At 50.0% G+C, this 24579-nt stretch overlaps 1 protein-coding gene across 6 annotated transcripts in view; it reads right to left on the bottom strand.

The window, feature by feature from the left end:
* TNRC6A (trinucleotide repeat containing adaptor 6A) overlaps nt 1-24579 on the bottom strand; it is a 53297-nt gene that overhangs the window by 3178 nt on the left and 25540 nt on the right. For 3 of the 6 annotated variants that reach the window (XM_061600091.1, XM_061600094.1, XM_061600089.1), the window contains 16 exons: nt 16827-19424; nt 14680-14844; nt 14174-14358; nt 12480-12560; nt 11680-11731; nt 10964-11106; nt 9826-9975; nt 7918-8049; nt 7134-7262; nt 6970-7059; nt 5680-5911; nt 4253-4384; nt 3305-3463; nt 1853-1993; nt 901-1020; nt 454-672 (listed from right to left, as the gene is read on the bottom strand). In XM_061600091.1, coding sequence (XP_061456075.1) covers nt 454-672; nt 901-1020; nt 1853-1993; nt 3305-3463; nt 4253-4384; nt 5680-5911; nt 6970-7059; nt 7134-7262; nt 7918-8049; nt 9826-9975; nt 10964-11106; nt 11680-11731; nt 12480-12560; nt 14174-14358; nt 14680-14844; nt 16827-19424 — 4728 coding nt within the window. The remainder of the gene's footprint in view (nt 1-453; nt 673-900; nt 1021-1852; nt 1994-3304; nt 3464-4252; nt 4385-5679; nt 5912-6969; nt 7060-7133; nt 7263-7917; nt 8050-9825; nt 9976-10963; nt 11107-11679; nt 11732-12479; nt 12561-14173; nt 14359-14679; nt 14845-16826; nt 19425-24579) is intronic. The other 3 variants (XM_061600090.1, XM_061600093.1, XM_061600092.1) reach the window with 3 other exon arrangements.

A 24579-nucleotide genomic window follows, 5' to 3' on the forward strand; every position in this document is an offset into this window, starting at 1 on the left:
AAGTAGCAGGTCCAGCTCTGCAGCTGTGGAAAAGCATGTCTGCACACCACACACGGTAAGGACATGGGGATTTTGCCACCCCACACAACTGGCCAGATTCTATCATTCGCCTCCTCTGTTGAAGTCAGCATTTTATAGTTCAGAGGCTGCCAGCCATGCCCTCATGCTGCCACATTCCCAGCCAGTGGACAATTCAAGAGTTGGCACTGTAGGTGGCACAAGAAGCAGGTGGAGGTAGGAGAGGACAGAGTGAGGGAAGGGTCTGAATTTCAGCCTCCACCTCAACTCCTGTTTGCTGGCTCATGGTTCTAACTGCCCCCTCCCCCAATCCAGGTGGCATCCCCAAGGAGTGCTCCACAAGCAAGAGGGCTGCAGCTCCTCCCCCTCCTGCCTTCCACAGACGCTCCTCCCTGAAGCAAGGCCTGCAGCAGGGTGGAGGAAGGCCCTCCTTACCCGGGCTGTATCTGGTGTCAGAGTTGCTCCAGCTGCCCCCGAGCCGCCCAGAGGGGTCCCATGCGGAGAGAGGCAGCTTCTGCCCGGTCAGTCCCGGCGGTGGGCGCGACGGAGCAGCGATGCTTTTGGGTGGCAAAGGGACCTTCCATAGCTCATGAGCCAGAGAGGTGTTGTTAACGGAAGCAGGAGACCAAGTGGATTTGGAGTCAGCGTTTCTGGCTGGGGGGAGGAGAAGGAGGAGGAGAAAGCAGGACCGGAAAGAGAAAGGAGGCATTTGGAAAAGAGAAGTTGTTCCTGGGGGCACCCAGCTGCCGTCACGGGCTCATGCAGACAATGCAAAGGTCCAGGGTGGGGAGGGGAAGCAGGAGGCCACTGCGGCATCCTGGGGAAGGAACGGGGATGGACTCCCCCTGTAGGCCAGGGTGGCAGGGATGCACCTGACCTCACCTGAAGAAGAGGAAGTGCTTTGTGCTGAACTGCTGAGGGAAACATTGTAGTTGGAGGCACGAATGGATGACCAGGCACTAGTTGAAGGCAGCGTGGTGTTCAGAGATGAGGATGACCCTGCTGGGGAAAAGGCACCAAAAGTTTAGAGGGCAGGGCGACACCATCACCTTCCTGAAAGCCACGGGCCCTCCCATTGAGCAAGGGGCAGACACATTCTGTAGCGCTGAAAGGCACCTGTGTGTGCCACAGCACTGAAAAACAGGTCCCAGGGCCGAACCCTGCCACAAACTGGCCCCTGAGCACAGAGTGAGATAGGCTCAACTGTGGCCACCCAGCCACAGCTCAGCATGTGACGGCTGGGTCTCTCCCACTCGTGGGAGACCCTTCCTACCACACTGCTCAGACTAACAGACTCCAACTTGGGAATCAGGCCACTGCCGGCTGCAAGCTGCTCACAAGAGGAGGAGCCCTTCGGGGAAAGGTATTCCCGCCCTCTTCTGCTGCAACGCGCTTCAGCTAGTGTGCTGCACCACAACTGCAGTTCTGCAGAAGCATGCAGGCCTGGTTTCACCCAGCTGCACCTGACTGGAGCACACTCAAACTGCAAGGGGACACAGCTGCACCACAATCTGGCTTCCAAGCACAACAGTGTAACAGACCATCTTTCCAGGTGGAGAGCATGAGGAATCCAAGAGGGGCTTCCTCAGGTGCAATCCCCTTGCCCAGGTCAGGCCAACACTATGCTCTCTGTGTGCTCTCCTTTGCATGGCACCTTGTTTGTGCACAGAGAGGGGCTTCATGGGTGCCTCAGCACTGTAGGACTTCCTTCCTCTGGAGGCTTGCCAAAGGGCAAGGAACTTAAATCAGGCTGGACAAAACAGGGGCTGCTGACAGGACTCTTGTGGCGCAGAACCCCTCACGACAGCCTCCCACCCTGGCTGGGTCAACATACCGCTGTTCCTGTCCCTGAGGTGGTCAGCCTCCCGCACAGTGTTAATTGACAGATTGTTTGTGACGCTGCCAGGAGTGATGTAAGGGTCAGTTTCAGGGTCGATGTTTGGGTAACCTTTCCACGGCTCACCAGGACGAAATTCTAGGATTTAAAAACAAGAAAGAAACCAGGAGGTTGGGCTTATCTCTTGGGAGGGAGGACCACCCAAGTCAACTCTGCCTCCAAGCGACTGCTGAGGGCATTTCTCCTGTCTCTTCACTGTGCCCACGCCACGCACGGGGCAAGAAGTCAAGAGACTTGGAATCCAATGCTTCATTAGGGACAGTCATGTCCAAACACAGGGAGAGCCTTCTGTTGCCAGGCAAAAGCAAAAAAGACTTTCCATCCCTCATCTCTTGCGATAGATGCCCTTGGAGACCAGGTTGGAAGGGACCTTATCACAGATGCCCACCCAGAACAACACAGATGGATCACCGGGGGTCCCTTTGGGACGGTGTCATTTCAGACTACAGGGAGCGGAAGAGATGGGATTCTTTCAAGTTCTGGAAAGAAGAGCCCAAACTTAAGAGCTCCTCATCGGCCCCATTTCCAGTTGCTACAGTTGTCTGTTTCTCTCTCTCTCTCTCTCTCTCTGTCTCTTACACACACACACCCCACACGTAACTTGTGGAACCAGCTGCAGGCAGAGAAGGCTGGGGATTGTGGGAGGAGTGTGTTTTACAGCCTCCGTTGCCAGCAGGAATGACGGAGCCTGCACCTCCAATTCCTTTTGGACAGATGCTGGCATTCCTGGTGGTGCTGGAGACATCTGAGAAAGGGACATAGGAAGCTGCCCAACAGAGAGGCAGGCCACTGGCCCATCCCGCTCAGTACTGTCAACACGGACTGGCAGCAGCTCTCCAATGTTTCAGGAACAGAGTCTTTCCCAGCCCTGTCTAGAGATGCTGCCACTGAGGATTGAACGCGAGGCAGAGCAGGCGCTCTACCTGTCGTCACCAGGGACACAAGGAGGACTTCAAAAACGGGCCTTCTGTGGTCCCGGGCGTTCCCGACAGCCGCTTCCCCACCCTCCAGTCCCTAAATTTACCTTTGGGGGGGGGGGGAGAGAGAAGACCAGCAACAGGAACGGTTGGGAGTGGCTGATGCCAAGAGGAGTCAATGATAAAGCCGAGCCCACAAATCCGCCTCTCCACCCACACTCCAGGGCAGGTATTCTTCCTAGTCCCAAAGTGGCCTTTCTAGCTGCCACTGGGGCCCGCTATTTCTCATCACAACAACAGCAGGCACGTCGGTGAACTCCTCTCTCCACAAGGCAACTCCTGCCTATGTCTTCAGGCTTATCAAGTCCCATTTCAACCCATCACTTCCAGCTCCCTGCCCTGCCCAAGAAGGGGAGGGGAGAGGTTGGTTCCCAGTGTCTCCAGCCCCAAACGTGTCCCTGCTGAACCTCACCTGGCGGCCAATTGACACTGCTAGAACCGTTAGGCGATTTGGCACGTGGCCAGCCGTCCCCAATTGATCCAGGGGGGCTGGCTGGCGAGTTGCTGCTGTTCATGAAGTCGTAGGGAACGAAGGGAGTTTCCTCCAACCTAAAGCCACTTGAAAGAGCACCTGGAGGAAAGGAGAGATGGTTGGCCTCTCGTGCTTCTGAGCCATCAGCTGCAGCAAGCAGTGCCCACGAGGTCATTCCTTCCGTTTATACCCGCGGCCTGGAGCATCATCCTGAACTGGCTAGGAGGCACGGCAGATGGCATTCCTATCTGCATGCAGATGTCACCACAGTTAGGTAAGTTCTTCCTTCTCCTCTGCATGAACTAGGGCTGGAAGCTAAGACCAACTAACCATACGTGTCTGCAAAGGCAGAATCTGGCAGGCAACGGCTGCAAAATCCCAATGTTGGCAGCTTTCGCTGGCCGCCTCCCCCTCACCACTTCAAAAAACAACATGACTGTGGGGTATGCTTGAGCACAGACCTAAGCAACTCCAGGGAAGGAGCACTGAGATCCCGCATGATGTTTTGCCCCCCCCCCGGTGGCCCCCACCATCAGTTTCCCTTCATCACTCATAGCTACTGCCCATTCGTGTCTCCTCGTGCCACTCCATCACTCTTTGCAAAACCACAAACAAACTCTTAAAAAGTGTTTTCAGTTCTACGTCAACTCATAATTTCAGGGGGGAAAGCATACAAAATGGGCAGCCTTTCAGGTACTGCACTCATTTGCATTATCTAGTCAGAATGAAATGTTTACAGCACGCAAACTCTCACAATGAATTCCTCTTCCTGCTTGAGGAGATCAAGGGCCGGGGGGGGGGGGGGCGCATTCTGAAACGGTCTTTTCAGATCCAGCAGAGACAGCTTTTAGGGTCCCCTTTGCTCCTCCTGCCCTGCATTCCACTCACCATTTTTGCTGGCATTTTGATCCAACGAAGTGTTAGCAGAAATACTGTCCACAGTTGTCCATTTTCTCAGCCGGGACTGTGGCTCCTTAATACTGCCCAGGTCCATATTTACATTCAAGTTTGAGTTCAGTCCTGCAGCAGAGAAATCAGGTTAGGAGTGCCGACAGCCATCTGGCATTCTAGGGCTGGCCACCCACCCAACGCCTCCCAAGGATGTTGCTTGGGGAACCGTTCACTCTCCCGACTCCCGACTTAACTGTCTGAATAAAATAAGCCTCCACTACCAACATTCACAGAAGAGCTATGGAGTTAAAAAGTGCTACCTCTTATCAAATGAGAGAAAGGAAAAAGTCTGTGCTTCCCAGTCTTGCAAATATTTTGTCTCCCTTAAAAGCGAGTCTCTCATTTATAGCTTTCCATCTACATTGCTTAGTGGGAATAGTCTGTAGGGCAACAAGAGGCCATCTGTCTGTTCCGTTCACCTCCTTTTGCATCCGCCTCATCTACCATCTTCCCTTGCACCTAGATGCACAGGGACAGTATCCTGAAGAAGCAGGAAAGCCAGGGCAGGGGACACCACAGCCACTGTAAACAGAACACCAGACAGAGTTGGGGAGGATCCATATCCTGCACTGGTCACACGGGGAACAACCTGATGCTCTGGTGTCCTTTCGATGTTCTGGACTACAGCTCCCATCAGACCGAGCATCACAAAAGCCATGCTGAGCAGGGCTGATGGGAGCTGTAGTCCAAAACAGGTGGTGGGCACCAGTATGGGGAAGGCACACACACACACACTTTTTTTGAGCAGGGGCACTGTCCCTTAGCAAGGGAGTCTTGCGCAGTGACAGGAGGCACTTTTCAGAATGCTCCAAGAACTGGCCTTCAAAGTGAAGGGTGGGATTCAGACTGAATTTTGGGAAGGAACCAGAACTGCAATGGGAAACCGACTATGCCCAGTTCAAGTCTGTACCAAAAGCATCCTTTAAACTCTCTTCCCTGATACTGACAGGCCAGTTTTTGAACTGGTCAGGCCTTTGGTTCAGGGGTACTAATATGATGCTATACGGTGATTTGGGGAAAAGCCAAAAACCAAAAACCAAACGAGAGGTGGTGGTGAGACAACTGAATGGAAGCATGTTAAACTGTAGATTCAGTTGCACAGTTAACTGTAGATTCAGTTAAACAGGAACAGGGGTTTCCCCTACATGTGAACATCCTTAGTCATTTAATCTGGCAAAGTCAGGCGACAAAATAAAGAAAGCTAACTGACTAGCAGGAGTATTGCTGGCTGCAGAGCAGAGGCGCAAGCATCTTAGCCAGGGAACCAGTGGCTCTCGAGAGACAGAGACCAAAGCAGAGACCCACCACGGAGCCTCGGCCACCTGATGCAGATGAGCAAGGGCGGGTGGGAAGGAAAGACTCACCTATGGGAAAGCTGCTGAACGCGTTGATTTGTGACGGCCCTTTTTGCAGCTCTGGGTTGCTGTGGGGAACAACGTTCTCCAGGAAAGACTTCATGGCGGAATGATGGAGCTGCTGCTGCTGGGATGGCGGCAGCTGCTGTTGCTGCTGCTGTTGCTGCTGCTTCATGAGCAGGTTTGGATCAAGCTGACAAGACTGTTGCATCATTTGTTGCTGTATATTGAGGGAGCGATTCTTCAAGGGGAGAGAGAGACAAAAGTCTTAATGGAGGCCTGCATAAGCCACCAGTGGCTGGCTAGGCATCCTGCCCAGGACTGTGGCGACAGGAACACAGAAGCAGCGGCATTCATGGGGCAGCTGGACTGACACCTCTCAGGGATGCTTTAAGCTGGATTCTGCATTGAGCAGGGGGTTGGAATCGATGGTCTTACAGGCCCCTTCCAACTCTACTATTCTAGGAATATACATGGCAGGCAGCCACACAGGGTGGATGGGATGAATTCTGTCTGGTGAGTCTTACGTTCTGCAGGCCCTGCTGCCCTCAGAAGCACCATTCTTACCACAGACACACACAGCAAAGGCAGAGATAATTAAGAAAACATAAATGGCCAACCTGTCTTAAACCTGCAAAATGGGCGATATATACATATTGCTGGTAATGGATATTAATAGTGTTTTGCTACCCGTTGTTTGCAAATCAAAAATATTTTTTAAAATCTGCAAAATGACCACCATTAATGTTATAGGAGCTGCACTTGTCTGTCCTTTAAAAATCAGTTTTCTGATTAATAGGACCTTTAGAAAAAAACGTATCCAGCCAAGAACAAAGAATTGCTCCTCTTGGACTTGAACAAAGACAGCAGAACAGTAACTATGGAAGCTCTGCCACAACGGAGTCTGGTTTTTTTTATACTGCACTTTAAGACGCAGCTGCCTATGGAGGCACACAGACAGGGTCATCCAGGGCGGGCGGCGGAGGGGGCAGGAGAGTGGGGGGCAACAGAGGCCCTTCACTCCAGCCTTGAATAGCTCTCTGGAAGATGCAGTAGGCGCATCCCAGCTTTTGCATGGGGCTGCCCACGGTTCCCATGAGATATTCCCACTCTCAGACCAAGCAGCTCTGAGCTGGCAACAACGGATTTGCAGAGAAAGGAGTTAAGCACTGGGCCTGCTTGGTTGCTTTGTAGAGACAGACCCATTTCAATGCTAAGCCCCTGAGCAATTCAGGTGACGGGAGTGCAGAACTCATTATTAAAAACGTAAAGAAAGCAAGAAGGAGCCCCCAGACCCACCTGCTGCTGTTCTTGCGGTGGGCGGCCACCACCGCCAGCAGCCGACGCGTTTCTCTGACTCGGCACTTTCCTCTGCTGGGCCAGCAATCGCTGTGGAAAGGGAGCCAGGGTCAGGGCGGGCAAGGACACTTTTTACACTGGAGGAGGAAGGGTGCCCCACTTACTTGTAACTGGGAGATCTGTGAAAGCTGGTTTAGCTGGGAGAGTTGGTTCAACATGGCCACCTGCTGAGGGCCAAAGAGCGGATTCAGGCCCCCGTTGCTTGGTGCATACTTCAGCAATGATACTGGAACCTACCGAGTAGAAAAAGCACGACACGAAGGCTGCAAGTTGGCAGAGAGAGAGAGAGCGCAACACACACACACACACACAACAAAAACAAGCAGGAAGAGCTGCTCAAGGAGGTCCTGGCAGCCTTGTCTGGCTTGAAGGTCCTTTAATAAGCTCTTTACAAGCTGGGGAAAGAGCTTGTAGTGGGTGAGAAAGAAGAGATGTGTGAACACTGAAAATATGACTCTTGTTCGCTGCTACAAGGGCAGCTGCTATTGGCACCCAGCAAGGCCTCCTGGGGCGCAGCCTGCTTCAGTTGTGGAAACAGCCTGCCTTAAGAGAGCCTTCGCCAACCTGATGCCCTCCAGGTGTTCTGGATGATAGCTCCAATCAGTACAGCTGTCCTAAGACCTCTGCGACAACAGCAGTTCATCGGGATCAATGGCTGCACCTAGCTAGTCATCAATCCAAGAAAAATGACAGGCGGACACAATGCCTGTTAGGTGGATGGTTTGCCAGTAACATGCGTGTGTGCATGTCTCATCAGGAGCCTGTGTTACACACAACCCCACCCTTTTTGGAAGAGGAATGTTCTTGTAAAACGTGCACACATGGGTACACACACACACAACCAGTGCCAAGCCAAGAGTTCTCTCCCACAATTCTCTGCAGCCTCACCTGAGGGGAGAGTAGCGGAGGAGGCACTTGAGCACGCGGGTTAGACTGAGAGGAGTTAAGAGGCTGTGCTGGAGAGTGCTGTATGCTCCGAGGCTGTGCTGCCAGGTTTCCAAACATACTGGGGTTGCCATTCTGCAGAGAGAAAAGCCGGAAGACTGAGCAGGTGTTACCAGCCCCATCCCAGCCAGGCACAAGAAGCAAACAGCAACAGCCCCCAGTGGCAGCTAAAGCCAGAAGTGTGGCAGAAGTTACTGCCTGCTACCTACAGTGAGCCCGCTTGCCTTCAGCACACGCAGGCCTTTTAAAAAGGAGACTTCTGCAGACTGAGACAATGTGGACTCTTCCTCCCCTCACCCCACCTCTGAAATAATCTTCTTGCTAATTTCATGGAGGCTTTAACAAGTGCTTTAAAACACCACAACTTACAAGGAAAAGAACAATGATTCAGCCTAGTAACATTCTGCTTCTGGGGAGGAAGGAGGTATTTCTAAAAATGTGAGCTTAGAAGCTGAACTGTACATTCAGCGAGCAAACATCAACCCTTCTCCAAATCCAGATGACAGTGCTGAGTTTCCATCTCCCTCAACATTCTACAGAGAGAGTTACAAGAATGACTAGTTGGCCGCTGTGAGGACAGAGTGCTGGGCCTGACAGTCCGACCCAGCAGCAGAGCTCTCCTTATCTCCTTATGTTAATGACTCTCAAGCCCTGGAAGAAAAAAGGGGCCTGGGCAACACGTCCAGGTAGCCACGCGTGGGCATCACGTCACACCAGTCTGCACTGGTTTGCCTCCTGGCTGCCCCTGCAAGGAGCTGAGGGAAGCATGCCAGGGAGGGGGGCACGTGTGTGGGCCTACATGCACTCTGTCCTCACAAGGAAAGCAGGATGTAGGCTGAGGCACAGCAAGTTGCCTTAGCCAATCGGTGGCCTTTCACGGCTCAGTGGAAATTTGAACCGGGTCTCCCACCTTTTAAACCTACAGATAAGCAACAGCACCACAATGGGGCCCAATCCCTATGACATGCCTGTTTGCAGCAGGAGGGGAGAGTGGGAGCTCACAGGGCCTTACCCAATTAAAGGATCCTTCTTTAATGGAGGGGGGGGAGCCCAAAGAGGTGCTGAGGAAAGGGGAGCCCCCCCAAGACACCCTCCAGGGGCAGAGTTTTTTCTCTCCTCACCCAAACCACCCCTTCTGGACTAAAGGAAAAAGTCAGGCCATTCTCTTGCATCATTCAAGGAGACGTCAACACCAGTCGGAATACCAAGCAGAATCCTGGGCTTGCAATGGCAGACAAGGGAACAAAAGGCAAGATGCAAACAGGGCCCTTGCACGGGGCTGCAAAGACAAGCCCTGTCCACTCTGGACATGCTGCCCCAGGGCCTTGGTCCCACAAGCGGCCACTCATTCTCCATCTGCTCATGCAACCACACTGGCAGTGGCTGAAGGGAAGTTAAAGGTGCTAGGAATGAAAAGCAAAGGGGAGTAATAGGCGTGCCCACAGACAGAGCAGAGGAGGAGGTGGTGAAATGAGATAACCAAGAAGGAAGGGAGATGCTCTCTGAGCATGGCTGTCAGTACAACACATCAAAACAGATTCCTATCCTGAGGGAATGGGGTCAGGGAGCATGATGGCACCACACACACCCTCCACCTTGTTCGGCACCAAGGACCAATTAGGGAAATGTGATCTGAAAGACTCTCAATGTGGAAAGGCTGCAAGAAGTCTGCATCTAGAGGGTTGTGAAGTTCTGTTAACCCTGTTTGCATGTGCTGGAAGAGGGCTGAAAGGCTTAAGCAGCAATTCATCATCACTACATTTCTGCAATTCATGGGGTTTGAGCAGCATGTTAGAATCTGGTGACTTTTGTTGAAATACCATGTGAAGAGGATGCTCACAGCAGCCTTACCTGTCTAACAGAATTCAAGTTTTGCATACCCAGCCCTGTTAGGGAGCCAAGGGCCTGGTTAGGTAGTGCACTGTTTGAAAGGGGAAACTTCACGTTCTGGTTGGACACAAACTGCACGTTCTGGGAATCGTCTGCTACAACAAGGCCATCCTGTTTGGGCAGGAAAATGGGAGGAGAAAAAATTGGACGGCAAGCCAAGCAGGATGGACGGACAGACGGATGGACAGGAAGAAGCAGACAAGTCCAGCATCAATAGGGGAAAAAAGAAAAAGAGGCAAAAAACAGGAGAGAGAGGAGGTTAGTGTCACTGGGGTCCAGAGCCAGACAGTTCTCTAAGCAGATAGCAGATTAAACCCAACAAAACTGCTCTCCCAAGATGCCCCCCCCCGAGAGAAGAAGGCTGTAAAGTCCTCTCTTAAGAAGTTAAGGCTGACAGGAAAGCAGCAGCATTAGGTACTCAAGACGGAGGATTCTGTTCCTTCACTTGATGCACAGGAAGATGTTGTCCTCACCCCTGACTCTGCAAACTATATTCAGTGAAAGCCCAACAGGATCCCTCAGGATCCTCCTGTGCTCTGGGTTCTAGAGGCCCAGGAGCCAGTATCACTCACTCGGACAGAGGCAGGACAAACAGTACGCAGACTAAAGCAACACATTTGCAAGGGTACATATAAAGAACAGTTTGTATCAACTGTAAAAATACAGGAATTAAATTAAGGGTTAGTTTGGTGTAGTGGTTAAGGTGCTGGACTATGACCTGGGAGATCAGGGTTCGAATCCCCACACAGCCATGAAGATCACTGGGTGACCTTGGGCCAGACACTGCCTCTCAGCCTCAGAGGAGGCAATGGGAAACCCCCTCTGGATATTGCTTACCACAAAAACCGTATGCATAGGGTCACCGTAAGTCGGAATCGACTTGAAGGCAGCCCATTTCCATTTTCAAAAGCACACTATGGCTCCAATCCTGACCTCACTTATCTGGGAATAAGCCCCAATGAATTCAATAGGATTTACTTTTCAGTAGACTTGATTAGGAGTGCAATGTAGATCTTTTGTAACACATCCAGAAGTGCAGGCCTTTTGAGTACGCCAGCAATTACTTTTTACTGTACCTTGGGATAAGACAGACTCTCACCTTATCAAAATAAGGACTTCGATCCACGGAAGACTCTTTGGAAATCTGAGGGCGGGAGCTAAGGCCCTTTCCTATCACCCGGCTGTATTCACCAGCATTCAGGCTGTGCTTCTCCATCTCCATCCGTTTGTCAGGCAAGATCCCTGTGGGAGGCAGGAAAGTGTTCTCAAACAGCAGCTGCTTTGAATAGACATCCTCTACCCTCATGCCGGCCTCTACAGAAGAGACTAACATCTCCTGCTTAAAACTCTGTGCATGACAGGAGACATGCAAGGTTTGCCTAAAGCGACTTTCCTTCTACAACTCCCATCACCTCCAGCCAGTACGGCAATAGTAGTACAACAAACCCCTGCGAAGACAGCACAGGTGAAACCTAGAGCCTGTTTTGGAAATGCTGTGTTCCATTATATTTATCTGAACCAACTGAGCTAGAAACACACACATTTTAGGGGAAAACCCACAAATAAATAGGAAGCTGCCTTATACTGAATTAGACCACTGACCCATCTAGCTCCGTACTGAGTACACTGACTGGGAGCAGCTATCCTGATTGCAGAGCAGGAGTCCTTCCCTGCCCTGCCTGGAGATGCCATCAGGGACTGAACCTGGAACCATCTGCCTGCAGAGAAGGTCTCTACCCACTGAGCTACGATGGCCCTTCTCAATCTATGGCCACCTAGCATTCACCCCACCAGCTACCCCACGCCTGTGCTTACCTCCAGATATGTCTGTCTTATTGCTCTGCATCATTTCTTCTGGCGACTCTCTCTAAAGTAATAAATGAGGCTAGAATTAATTGCAGTCAGCATTTGACGATGCTCCATGCCGTCCTTCTGCCTTTCACAAGGGAAAGGACGCTGCTTTTAAAGGCAGCTCAGGGCCACTGTGATCTTGGCAAGGGTAACCTCAAGACTGGATTACTGCTTAACTGCTGCAGTGGGTGCAGAATGCAGCAGTTACGGCTGCTGACTGGGGTGTCCCATTGGCACCAAGCAACGCCTCTGCTGAGGGAGCTGTACTGGCTGCCAACATGTCACTGGGCAGTTTTGCTTCTAGCATTTAAAGCCCTAAACACCTTGCGACCAGGATGTGCAAGGGCCTGCTTCACCCCTATATCTCTGCCTAGCAACCACGCTTCTCAGATGGGGCACTGCTGGCAGCACCAGATGCCCAGGGGAGCTTGGCCTGGGGTTTTGCAGCTCCAGCTCTCTGGAATCAATTATCAGCCGAAATCGAACAGGTGCCTAGTGTGATGATGAGTTTGTTGGGATGGCTTCATTGTTTTTAGAGTTTGCTGGATTGATTTCACTGTTTTAGAACTTGTGTTTGAGTTTTATTCTGTTTTTATCTTGTACACTGCTTTGACGGCTTTAGGCTGTGAAGCAGTCTATATTTTGAATAATAGTAGATAATCTTAATAAAACATGTGAAAAATAAAAAGTGAGGCTAGAAAGAGAATGAGTTACCGAGCTGTGCGTAATGCACCATACCCAGCACTTCCCATTTCAATACTTACATGGAAGCCAATATTCGCAAACTGTTTCACAAATGGATTTATCCATGTTTCATCTTGTTTGTTTCCATTTTTCATTGTTCCCTAAAACCAACCACCACCAACAGGATAACTTCAATATTAGACATATATGGGCTATTGGTACCCACCTATACAGACACTTTAATGTGGCACAGGCTTCAGGTAGCTTAGAAAAGGTAGCTGTATACCACAAGAATCCCTCCTACTCAGCAGCTGGGAAAGCAGGCAGGAGAGGAGAGGGTTTCATCTTCCTTTGGCCACATTCACACACCTTCATTCCACTTTCAACAGCCCTGGCTTCCCCCCCAAAGAATCCTGGGAACTATAGTTTGTGATGGGTGCTGAGAGTTATTAGGAGTCTCCTAATCCCCTCACAGAGCTATAATTTCCAGAGTGGTTTAACAGTCAGTTCTTCTCCCCAGGGGACTCTTGGAATTGTATCTCTATGAGGGGAATAAGGTGTCTAATGAGCTGTATAATAGTGGAATAGTTGTATTATGTGAATGTGTCCTCTGATTCAGACGAAAAGCAACCAAATGTGAAATTTTCTGTGAAGGGGGTGTTAATCTCTAAGAGTGGGAGAGGACTTCTATGAAAAAACATGCATGCTATAAAGCCCACAAGTAGAACACGTAGGTTCTGGGATGGAGCAATAAGGGAGAATGAAGGACCAGCGAGGCTCCATCCCCCCATCTCTGTCTGGCCAGCAGGACCGGCAGAGAATCTGAGCTGCAGTGGTGTGTACGTGTGTGTGTGTGTGGGGGGGACACCCTAAGGGCATGAGGGCCTGTACTCTTTCAATCTTCTCTTCTTGCCCCAATGAGCAGAGGGAGAATTTGGGGACAAGAAAGAATCCCCACTTCATTGCCCCTACTAAGTCCCTCCACTTCTGACAAAGGCAGTGTCTGCATCCTTTACCATCAGGCAGATTATTCAGAGGAGAAACTTAAGAGGGGGAGAGACGGGTAAGAGAGACTCCCTGTCCAAACACAGGAGGTAGCAGTAAAGCTGCCTCCTGCTATGGCTTCCATTTACTCTGCAAAGTCTGGCTCGTGTAGTATCAGGTCAGTCTGTCGCAAGCGTTTTGAGGGGGAAAGTGGAAAGCCACCTACGGAATGACCGCTGCATCCCAGGTGGCATCAGCGCAGTGGACATTCTCTTCCCTGCCATCCCAGCCTGCCAAGAAGAAGTGTGTGCCCTTAAGGAGTCGGCATCAGCATTCCTGGCTGCCACCCTCTGGGCTTAGAGTCACAGCTGAAGGGTATTGCCCAGGTACAGACAAATTTGGATGCAACAGGTACAAAAACTAACGCACAGTCAAGCAGACCAATGCTTCTTTACAAACAGCCTCAAAATCATGGAAATCTTTCTGACTAGCCGTCAGAAGGACGGGCCTGAGATGCATCTTCCCTAGGTGATGTTTTAGAGTGATTTTAATGTTTTTTGCTTGCCGCCCTGGGCTCCTACTGGGAGGAAGGGTGGGACATAAACTTAATAAATAGAATAAATAAATAAAATAGGTGAAGATACTGGAAGGCAGCTGGCTCTGCCTTCCTCTACTTCAGGAGGAGGAAATCCCATTTTATCTTGCCTGGTTCCTTTCCTCTGTACAAGAACAGGATTGCAGAAAGCTGCCTTTAAAACACTGTCCCCCTCCACTCTTGCTCTCCAATTACCTTAGAAGGCGGCATCTTTTTCGAGTATGGTGGCCAGTGTAAAGAGGCATTACCATCTTGTGCAGAGTTGCTGTTCCACATTCCAATCTCAACATCATCCTCTTCCTCCCAGTTGGACTGATGGCTTCCTGGCACAGGCATATCACCCCCACACCAGCCATCTGGAACTTGCATAGACTTAGGTCCTGATTGCAATTAAAAAAAAGAAGAATTAACTCTAATCAAATACAGCCCCCACCTCTACAGCACTGATGTAGCACTGTTACCTGGCCCTGTTATTCCCATTTCAGAGAGGACAGGAGCCAAGATAACAGCAGCTTGCCTGAGGCCAGTGATATGGGAGGGGCTTGAGCCCAGATCTCCCAGACCCAAGTCACAGGGCCTCCTTCCTCATCTTTACTCTAATCTGCAAACTCAAGCAGCTCAGTTTCTCCACCAGGATCTCAGCTGCCAGCAAATTCCCCAGTGAAATTCACAACCCACATCTTGTCGTTTCCAGCACATACCAGGTCTAGGAGGACCCTGTTGCCCATCAGGGGCATTGCTCCAGCTGCTGGTGCTCATGGTGTCACTGACGGATTCACCCCAGCTTGTTCCGGCGTCAACAGGCTTGCCCCAAGCCGACGTGCCATTATCAACAGTGACAGGGGCAGGAAGTGGCTCCCCCCAACCTTTCAAAAGAGGTTCACGTTGTTAGCAAGTCCCAAAGCCAGGCAACTACATTGTTGTTATGTGCCTTCAAGTCAATCACGACTTATGGCAACCCTATGAATCAGCAACCTCCACGAGCATCTGTCATGAACCACCATGCTCAGATCTTGTAAATTCAGGTCTGTGGCTTCCTCTATGGAATCAATCCATCTCTCGTTTGGCCTTCCTCTTTTTCTACTCCCTTCTGTTTTTCCCAGCATTATTTGTAGTTAATTGTGTCTTCTCATTATGTGACCAAAGTATGATAATCTCAGTTTCATCATTTTAGCTTCTAGTGACAGGTCTGGTTTAATGTGTTCTGACACCCAATTATTAGGCTAATTTCCCCCAAATTAGTAAAGATTTAGTAAAAATTAGGAAGATTTAGTAAAGTATTAGTAAAAATCCCACTTCCATGTGAAGAAAAATAGTTCTAACCCACTGGAAAGCTCACATACCTCTACCACCAACATAAATTGGCCTGGTAAGATTATCACCACCACCACCACCCCATTATGTTAATGCAATGCCTGTTGGTAAATGAGAAAGGAAAATGCTACATATGGTAGCTGTGCATCAAAAACAAAAACACACAAAAAACCACATTCGCACACAAGGGCATGAATTCACTCATTTCCTGCCGTGCATTTAAAATAAAACTGAAGAAGGAATCAGCTAGGAGATAGCTGAAGGATGGCCATCTTTGTATTGCCAGAATGGCAAGATAGCCAAGCCAGCCCACCGTTTGCAAAAGCTCCCACGACCCTTTTTCAGCAATTGTGTTTTTTTAGTTATCTGACACTGCAAAGATGTGTCGGCTGAGCCATTTCCTGCCTGTTTCTGTATGCAATTTTATAAGCCCATAGGTCTGGTTTGCATGCAGCTTTAAACCATAGTTTAAAAATAAGCTATGGTTTTAACGTAAATTAGCAGTATGCTATGTATTTAGCTAACAAAGTGCTTGCTTCACTCCTCCCCTTTGTTCCTGTTGTGCTGCCATGAAATGAGCCAGAGTGTGGCTTGTCATGATGGCTGAACCTGGGATTATTGTTTGTAGTGGGTAAGCTGCTGGACTAGGACCTGGGAGACCAGGGTTCAAATCCCCACACAGCCATGAAGCTCACTGGGTGACCTTGGCTGGTCACTGCCTCTTAGAGGAAGGCAATGGGAAACCCCCTCTGAATACTGCTTACCATGAAAACCCTATTTGTATGGTCACCCTAAGTCGGGATCGACTTGAAGGCAGTCCATGTCCATTTCTCTCTCCAAACAAACTAAAATTGGAAGCCACGATATGTTCTTGACTTACTGCTTGCTGTTTGGAGAGAAACAAACCATAAACTTTGGCTTGGACGTCACAAGCTACACTCCTTTTTGGGTGACAAACTGGCAGCAGCAGGAGCAGGAGCGGTGGCGGAGGAGCAAAGCAAGTGCTGGATCAGCTGCACACACACTACTCATTTGCGTTAAACCATAGTTTATTTTAAATTATGGTTTAGTGTCCCTTGAGAACCACCTCACAGAGTACGGTGGTGGCATTTTGATTACTTTTTCTAAGCAAACAAGCAGAAGTCATTCGCACATCTCATGGGCTTTTGAGGCTGGGCAGAGGAGTTTTAAATACTGAAAAAGTAGTGTGTGCGAGTGCTAGACTCTTAGACTAGACGACACTGACAAGGGAGCGCCTGGCCTTCCCAACAAACCCCTCGCACCCCCTGTGCCCACCATCCTTCCTCTATTACTGCACTCTGTTGCAATTCAGTCACAGAACTAAAGTGGCATCCCTGCACACACACCCCAACAATATTGCCCACTCTTTCCTCAGATCACATGCTTTTCAAGAGACACCCTTCTCTATTTGATTTTGCGTTCTGAATTTTAAAAGCACAGAGCTTGAGGGCTGCCTCAATAATGTAGAACATAATGCCAAAAAAGAAAAAGGGGGGGGGAAAGGGAGACTTACCGGAACTGCTGCCGCCACTGCCATTTTCCATGCCACTCACAGCACTTGAAGGCAGCGCCTGTTGCAGTGCCTGCGCTTGCTGGTCTGAACAGCCACTACCGACATTCAGGGTGTTCTTGTTCCACATATTCACATTTTTGTAGTTGTACTTGCTTGGATCACCCCAAGCTGAGGTTCCATCATCAATCTCCATTTTGCGGCGAATGGACTCTGGGGACGGTTCCTCCCACCCAGTGGGCTCTTCTTCCTTGGCTGGTGCCGGCATCGACCCCCCCAGCCATCCTACGCCCGGCGGTTTGCTTGCAGCAGGCTGCGCTCCCCAACCCCCAACGTCTTGTTGCTTGCTCCAGTCTGGGGAAGGAGGGGGCTTGGAGGCCTCTCCCCAACTCTGGGAGCGGCTTGGCTTGGCAGGCTCCTCCCATCCTGCACAGCTAGCTGTCTTGGTGGAGTTGCTGCTGGTCCCCCAGGACACAGCGCCAGATTTGCCTGCTTCCTTCCAGCCAGAGGCTGACCTGTCACTGTCGCTGCTGCCGGAACTATTCTTTTTCACCTCACCCCAATGATTGCTTCTCAAGTTCTCCCCCCAGCTGTCAACAGCAGCAGCTGCCCACCCGGAGCTTGGTTTTGGCCCATCTCCCCACCCTTGTTTGAGCTTCTCTGGGTCACTCCAAGGCGACGATGAGCCCCTGTCATCTTTGCCACTCCCCCATGACTGACTGCCCTTGGTCTGTGCAGCAGAAGCAGGGCCCTCCTCCCACCCCGCTTGGGTGCTGGAGACTTTGGAGTCCCCCCACCTCGTAGCAGGCTTTGGATCGCCCCAACCTTGGCCTGACAAAGTTGCCTTGCTCCCACTGAGGCTGGGCCTCTCCATACGACCCCCTGAGCTGCTGGCTTGGGCCCCGCAGCTTCCCCAGGCCTCCGTCCCATTGTCAGGCTTCTTTTCACCTCTTGGGGACACCTCCGTGTCCCAGGCAGTGTTTTGTTTGATGGGAGTCTGTCCCCAACCAGAATTGGAAAGGACCCGTGGATCCAAATCGGTTCTGTTCACTATGCTTTGGAGCAATGCTTGCTGGTCAACTTTTCTTCTTTCATGGCTTGCCCCTTCCGCAGCAGATCTCTCCTCCGGGCTCTCGGAGCTGCCCTCACTATCCCCAATGCTTGTTTTAGTCCATCCGCCATTCTGCTCCACAATCTGAGTTGCTGCAAAATTCTGGATGTCAACAGCGACACTCTCCTCCTCAGAAGATTTCCGCATGTTTGTAAACTTCTTACTGTTCCCGTGGCTGCCCTTGGAGGAACGTTGGTTGCTTGGCAGTTTGCTCCATTCTCCTTCTACCACCAAGTCGGTGCTTTGGACGGGGCCTCTCCGGCTGCTGCCGCTGCTGCTGCCGGCACCTCCTCCCCCTCCCCCTCCTCCAGAGCCTGCTCCCATTGCACCCCCCCACGGCATGCTCTGGACATTGGCCATCCCCCCTGCCGCTCCCCAGGCCCCTGCTCCTTTCTCCCCGTTGATTTCAAAGTTAGTGCTGCTGGCCCCACTGAGCCCAGGCTGCACTAGGTTTGCATTGACAGTGTCGCTATTGGCTTGGCTGTTGAAACAGGTGTCTCCGGAGTAAGCAGGGCCGTAGGCACCCCATGTAGTACCAGGAGTTCCACCCTTTTTTGCTTCACCATTGCTCAGGTGAGAAACGGAAGTGCTGCTTATTACTGGAGAGGCCTGGGGCGGAGACCGACTGCTCTTGGCACTCACACCCCAGGCCCCAGGCCCTGTATTACTACTCGCCGGTTCATTCACCTGCATCGAACCAGGAGGGTTTGGTAAACTAGAGGTCATAAAGTTAGTAGTGTTATTATTTGGTCCATTCCCTTCAGGGTTAAGGTTCTGAGGTTGCTCGCTCCACGCCGCCTTCCTTGTACCATTTGCTTGGGAATCACAGTTTTCCTGGAGGCTGGCCCAGGAGCCGCCGCGGCTGGAGGAGCCCGTGCTCTGATTGTTCGCTATGTGACCTACGCCTGTGCTGCAGCTACCGCTCCCTCCGGGCCCTTCCAGGGCATGCCCATTCTTCTCCAAGGCAGGCCAGGCACCGCGGTGGCCGTTTGGATTCAAAGTGCTGGGATTTAATCCTCCATTGGATGAATTGAGAGCACCCCAAGTGTTCGTTCTATTGTTGCTACTTTCAGATATGCCGCCAGAAGCATCCGCAGCGGTGCTCACAACGGAGCTGAGAGACACGCCACCCCATGACCTGCTCAAGCTCCCGTTGCCCACATTATTGCTGCTGCTGCCATTGACAAACTTGGCCTGAGGACAGTGTCCAATGCCATTCCGCAGACCACTCACTTCACTGCCTGGGCCCCTGGAAGCCATGATAGTGAGATTCCTCTCTGAGCTGGAACTCGAGGCAGTGGCGGAGTCAGCGCCCACACATTCTGAAGCCAGCTCCAAGTCACTGCCCGTAATTGAGGGCCATGCCTCCTTGTCTGAGCCGTCTACAATAACTTTATCCCAGTTTGTGCTGGAATCACCACTACTGGAAGAGACTGTTGTTCCCCAGTGAGAGTTCTCATAATGGGATCCTTGTGTGCTGTGATTCAGATCTAGGAGGACGAGAGACACAGCGTCAGTGAGGGAAATGGCTGAGGAAAAGAAAGCTTAATGGAATTCAGTATAGTGAACAAGCAAATGAAGGACTCCCCAGCATTTTGGAAAGCTAGGGCCACAAGACATTGCAAAGGCACATGGGTTAAGTACTTGCCACATTCTTAGCAAAGGGGCAGGCGCACGTCTAAGCATGTATTTCACATGTGAAAGGAGCCACGATACCTAAAAGGACTGCTGCCTCCTCCTATACAAGTCCTATCTACTCATTAAGCTCCACTAACGAGGCTCTTCACCACATCCTACTGGTAGCCGAGTTGCAGCTGCTAGAATTGCGGCAGAGAGCCTTTTCTGTGCTCATGCCTCAACAGTGGAACTCATCTTGCCCCTCTGGCTAAAAATTTTGGTCATCTCTTGCCTAGACTACTACTGCCTTTCCCTCTGGTCTACAGCGGTCTCATGTTGGCCATCTATCCAGCACACCGGTGTCAAAATCATTCACCCCTCCTGCCACTCTGATCATATGTCAAGCCCCTACACACTGGCTCATTGGCCACTCCTAGATCCAGTCCAGGCTGCTTGCCTTTCCCTCAGACTCCGTCCACGGCCTTGTGCCTGTATTATTTATTATTATTATTATTATTATTATCTGTTCCTCTGCTCCTATATCACCCAACACTTGCTTACTCGAGACCATCACTCTCCACCCCGTATCACGCACTGTCTGCTCAGAGGTGCACGGGGTCACCTCCTCCTTGCTGCCTTCAGCTCCTTTAGGGCACAGCTCCCAGTTCCCACACCCTCCTGCAACCAAGCCTCAGCCACGCAAGTGGAACAGCCGCCCAGGGCTTCCCTGCCTACGTCTCCTAGGCCGAGTTCTAGGTGGTAAGCTCATCGGCACACAGACAGCACTACATAAAATAATAATACACAAATCTGCCCTCTTGCAAAGGCCTCTCTCCACCCCCAGCAGACTCCTGCTTGTTCTGGCGCAGAATGAAGAACTTGTTTTAATGGCTATATCATCTTTAACGGCGTTTTTTCCCTGCTTGGATGCTGTTGTTCCTACTTATTTTTTTAAATGGTCGTAAGCTGCCTTGTTCTTGACAGAAAGGCAAAGCATAATAATACTTCTTAGAAACTCCTGCATTTTTAGAGCTGCAGCCCACAGGCTCCTTGAACCCTCCCAATCTTTTTAATAAATGTAGCCAGAGGGGAAAAGCTACTCCTAGGCTGAAGACTGAGATGAGAGACAGCCCCAGCCTTCCTGATCTGGCTCAGTCAATGTGTAGGATGGCCCCTACTGGGGATCTTGCACTTCTGCTGAGTGGTAATCAATGCTAGTCCTACTCAAAGTAGACCCATTGCAGTTAACACACATGACTAACTTAGGTTGCATTCAACGGGTCTGGTCTGAGTAGGACTTGCATGAATACAACCCAACATGTTTAGTGTTGCTTGTGAACACTCCAGATCCCCAAGAAACACACATACACAGGGCAACACAATAAAATCGTAGCGATATGCTAAATAGAGAATATGAGATCCAAACCACCAACACAAGCAGAATGGTTTTGTTTTGAGCAGAGAAAAGAAGCTTTGTGGGGATTCTTGCTTACACACTCTAAGGAGTTTCAAGACGTATATTACAGCAAGTTCAAAGTGGTCTACCAGCAACTGAACAGTTGACTCACTTGTATAAAGCATTTCGTTTGCAATTAAAGGCAGGTAAGCACAGTGGGCACAAAGAGTTGATCATTGCTTGAAGAGTCAATAATGATAGCTGGGACTTTTGGGTAAATGCTGTGATTTGTGTTGTGTGCCAGGTGCACAACTGTGCACCCCTGCATCCAGTGGCACAGGCCTGGGCGTGGGGTGCAAGGCCAGTTCAGAGCAGCTACAGGAATTCTCCATACTCAATGAGCAAACAGGCCTTTGGCTAATATGCCCCACATATTTTATAATTTTTAATTGATGTTTTACATAGAAATTTCATTACAGGAAGAAAGGGAAAAAATAGAAAGAAAATATAGAGCAATATATGCCATCCAAAAATGTGTCCAGGCAAAGTTGCTGTTTATAGAAAGTACATTTGAAATGTAGCAAGGGCCCTTGTGCACCCCATATCTAAAAGCTTTTTTCCTATCTTCCACATGCTTTTTTACTACTACTAAGACCCCCCGTGGTGCAGAGTGGTAAGCGGTGGTAATGCAGCCGAAGCTCTGCTCACAGCCTGAGTTCGATTCCAACGGAAGGAGGAAGTCGAATCTCCAGTAAAAGGGGTCGAGGTCCACTGAGCCTTCCATCCATCCGTGGTCGGTAAAATGAGTACCCGGCATATGCTGGGGGGTAAAGAAAGGCCGGGGAAGGAACTGGCAATCCCACCCCATATATACGGTCTGCCTAGCAAACGTTGCAAGACGTCACCCTAAGAGTCGGAAACAACTTGCACTACAAGTGCGGGGACACCTTTACCTTTTACTATTACTACTACACTAAATTTATATTCTGCTCTTCCTCCCAACAGAGCCCAGGGCAGCATAGTACATTCAATCTGCCTCTGTGGGGGTAAACTGTGGGAGAGGGCTTTTTCAATTGTGGCCCCCACTTTATGGAATTCCCTCCCAAATGTTCTCCGCCATGCCCCCTCTATAATGAGCTTCTGCCGGGCCTTGAAGACCTGGCTCTTCAGGCAGGCTTTTGGGGTGGGTTAGGTTTTATTATTATTGTTGAGATTTTTAATGTTTTAATTTATTTGTATGTTTTTACTTTGCACGTCGCCCAGAGTGGCTGGACAGCCAGCCAGATGGGCGACTAATAAATTTAATCAATCAATCAATAAAAACTACAGTTCCCAGGATTTGGGGGGAGGAAGCCATATGCTTTAAGTATATGGTGTGGATGACTCTCCAGATCATTCACGTTCACATTCTGCAAGAGCACTTGCTGCCTTTTTAAATAAAAAATCATGTCATTCATACATCATATGAATATACATTCATAGCTACTACAATCACACATACCACAGCCAAGATCCAAATTATTAAACAAGGTCAGTCCATCCAACAGGTTCCCCCCACCCTTGAACAGCATCCTGACCCCGAACAAAGCAACAGCTTTTGAAACTGAGGGAAGTTTCCAATGCAGTTTGCAATATGGCCTGAGGTCAGCTGTTCAAAGACAAGAACTGCCCTGGGTTTAGCAAAAGCCCACGCAGGAGAAGGCTAAACCATGCTTTAGATCACAATCAATAATAAGAGAAACCTAGTCTAACTTAGAGCTAAAATAAGAGCAAAAATTATTTTTTCTGCGTATCACTTTAAGGCACAGCTGGATGAACTTCATATGCAGTCTCTCAACCTCTTTCTGAAGTCAATGTACTTGAGAGAACTTCCAAACAAACAGAAGGGGTAACCAAGAAATGATGGAGCAAAGCAACAAGTCAAGGAGCTCAGCTAGAAACCATAGACACACACACATGAAAGGGAAAGAGGCTTGCACCACCTGACCGGTTAGGGGAGTGGCTGACCAACTCCCAAGTGGGAGTCATGCCAAAGGGGAAAAGCAAGAAATCACACAGGAGCGTTATGGGTGAGGGTGGTGAGAATCCAAGCACCTCCTGCCCATCCTCCTTTGCTCTCCTAAAACCACAAAATGAAGCTTCTCGTCAATAGAGATGTGGCCAAGACCATCCCGACTCTAGGAAGCAATGCACAAAATATTTCTGCAACCTTAAGGATAGCTTGGATCAGTAATGTTCCAATAATTTTAATAGGAATATAGGAAGTTGACTTATATCAAATCAGACTAGTGGCCCACCTAGCTCTCCAGGGTTTCAGGCGGGGGTCTCTCGAAGCCCTACCTGGAGATGCTGGGGATTGAACATGGGACCTTCTGCATTTATTATTTATTTGTTTAAAATATTTCTATCCTGCCCTTCCACCCTATAATAGGGCACTCAGGGCGGCTATTCTGCATTTGTATTCTGCGCTAGGGCCCTTCAACAATCAAATAATTGTGTTTAGGACCAAGGCCTGTACATAATGAAGAAACGAAAAAGGATTGTAAGAGTCATGATGTGGTCAAGTAAACTGTATACCTTCAGACTGTCAACGAGAGATACCACTCTTGAGAACTCCTCAAGAAGTACAAAAGTAGTGCATCAAGGCAAAGATTCCAGCCTAGCCCTCTCCCTCCTATGTTAGATTTTTATTTGCAGAACGAGGTGTTTTTTAATTAGCTGCAGGGGGCCATTCACAAATGCAGATTGGGTGGATATGCCACCACCACGAGACTCTAGTATAGCCTTCGACAACCTGGTGCCTTCCAGATGTTTTGGACTACAACTCCCATCAGCCTCAGTCTGCAGAGTCCAAAACTTCTAGAGCAGCCTTTCCCAACCAGTGTGCCTCCAGATGTTGTTGGACCACAACTCCCATCTTCCTGACCATTGGCAATGCTGGCTGAGGCTGATGGGAGTTGTGGTCCAACAACATCTGGAGGCACACTGGTTGGGAAAGGCTGTTCTAGAGGCTACTAAGTTGGTGAAAGCTGCAAGAGTACCACGTTCGGCTGCACAGGTTAATCCAGCCAAAGGCCTAAAATGGAGTTGCATCCCTGTGTCCGTGAGAAGCGACCTGAAGTCCCAACCCAAAGAACATGTCTCCTACTACTGAGGCTTTCCCCCTTGTGGACACCTTCAGTGTTCAGGCTCTTATCACGTTGAGAATAAACAGCTGGCATAGAACCCATTAGCCCAAATTATGCTCCTCTCCCAAATTTCAAGTCACCCAATGGGTGCGCACACTGGACTGACTGGCCTTCCCACCACATCCAGGGACAGTCCTTCCTGCATCACCAAAGACCAGATTACAAAAATATATTCTTAAATTACTGGAGAAACATAAGGCAGTACTGAGGAGAGCAGGCATACTGTCCCTGCCCCCCTCCCACGTGCATGAGGAAAAGCAGGTAACACAGCTGAAGGCGGGGAGAACATGCGCTGTGTACCATGGCAAGCTCTGTTGCTGGTTTGTCCATGCCCACCATTCCTACCGCGAGTCTGTCCTTAGACATGGAAAGAGAATATCCCGCACCTGAAGAGTTATGATACTTGGAAACCAGAGAGAAAAGGTCTTCAGGAGCACCAAGGAC

The sequence above is a fragment of the Rhineura floridana genome, chromosome 17, assembly GCF_030035675.1.
Source record: "Rhineura floridana isolate rRhiFlo1 chromosome 17, rRhiFlo1.hap2, whole genome shotgun sequence".
NCBI lineage: Eukaryota > Metazoa > Chordata > Lepidosauria > Squamata > Rhineuridae > Rhineura > Rhineura floridana.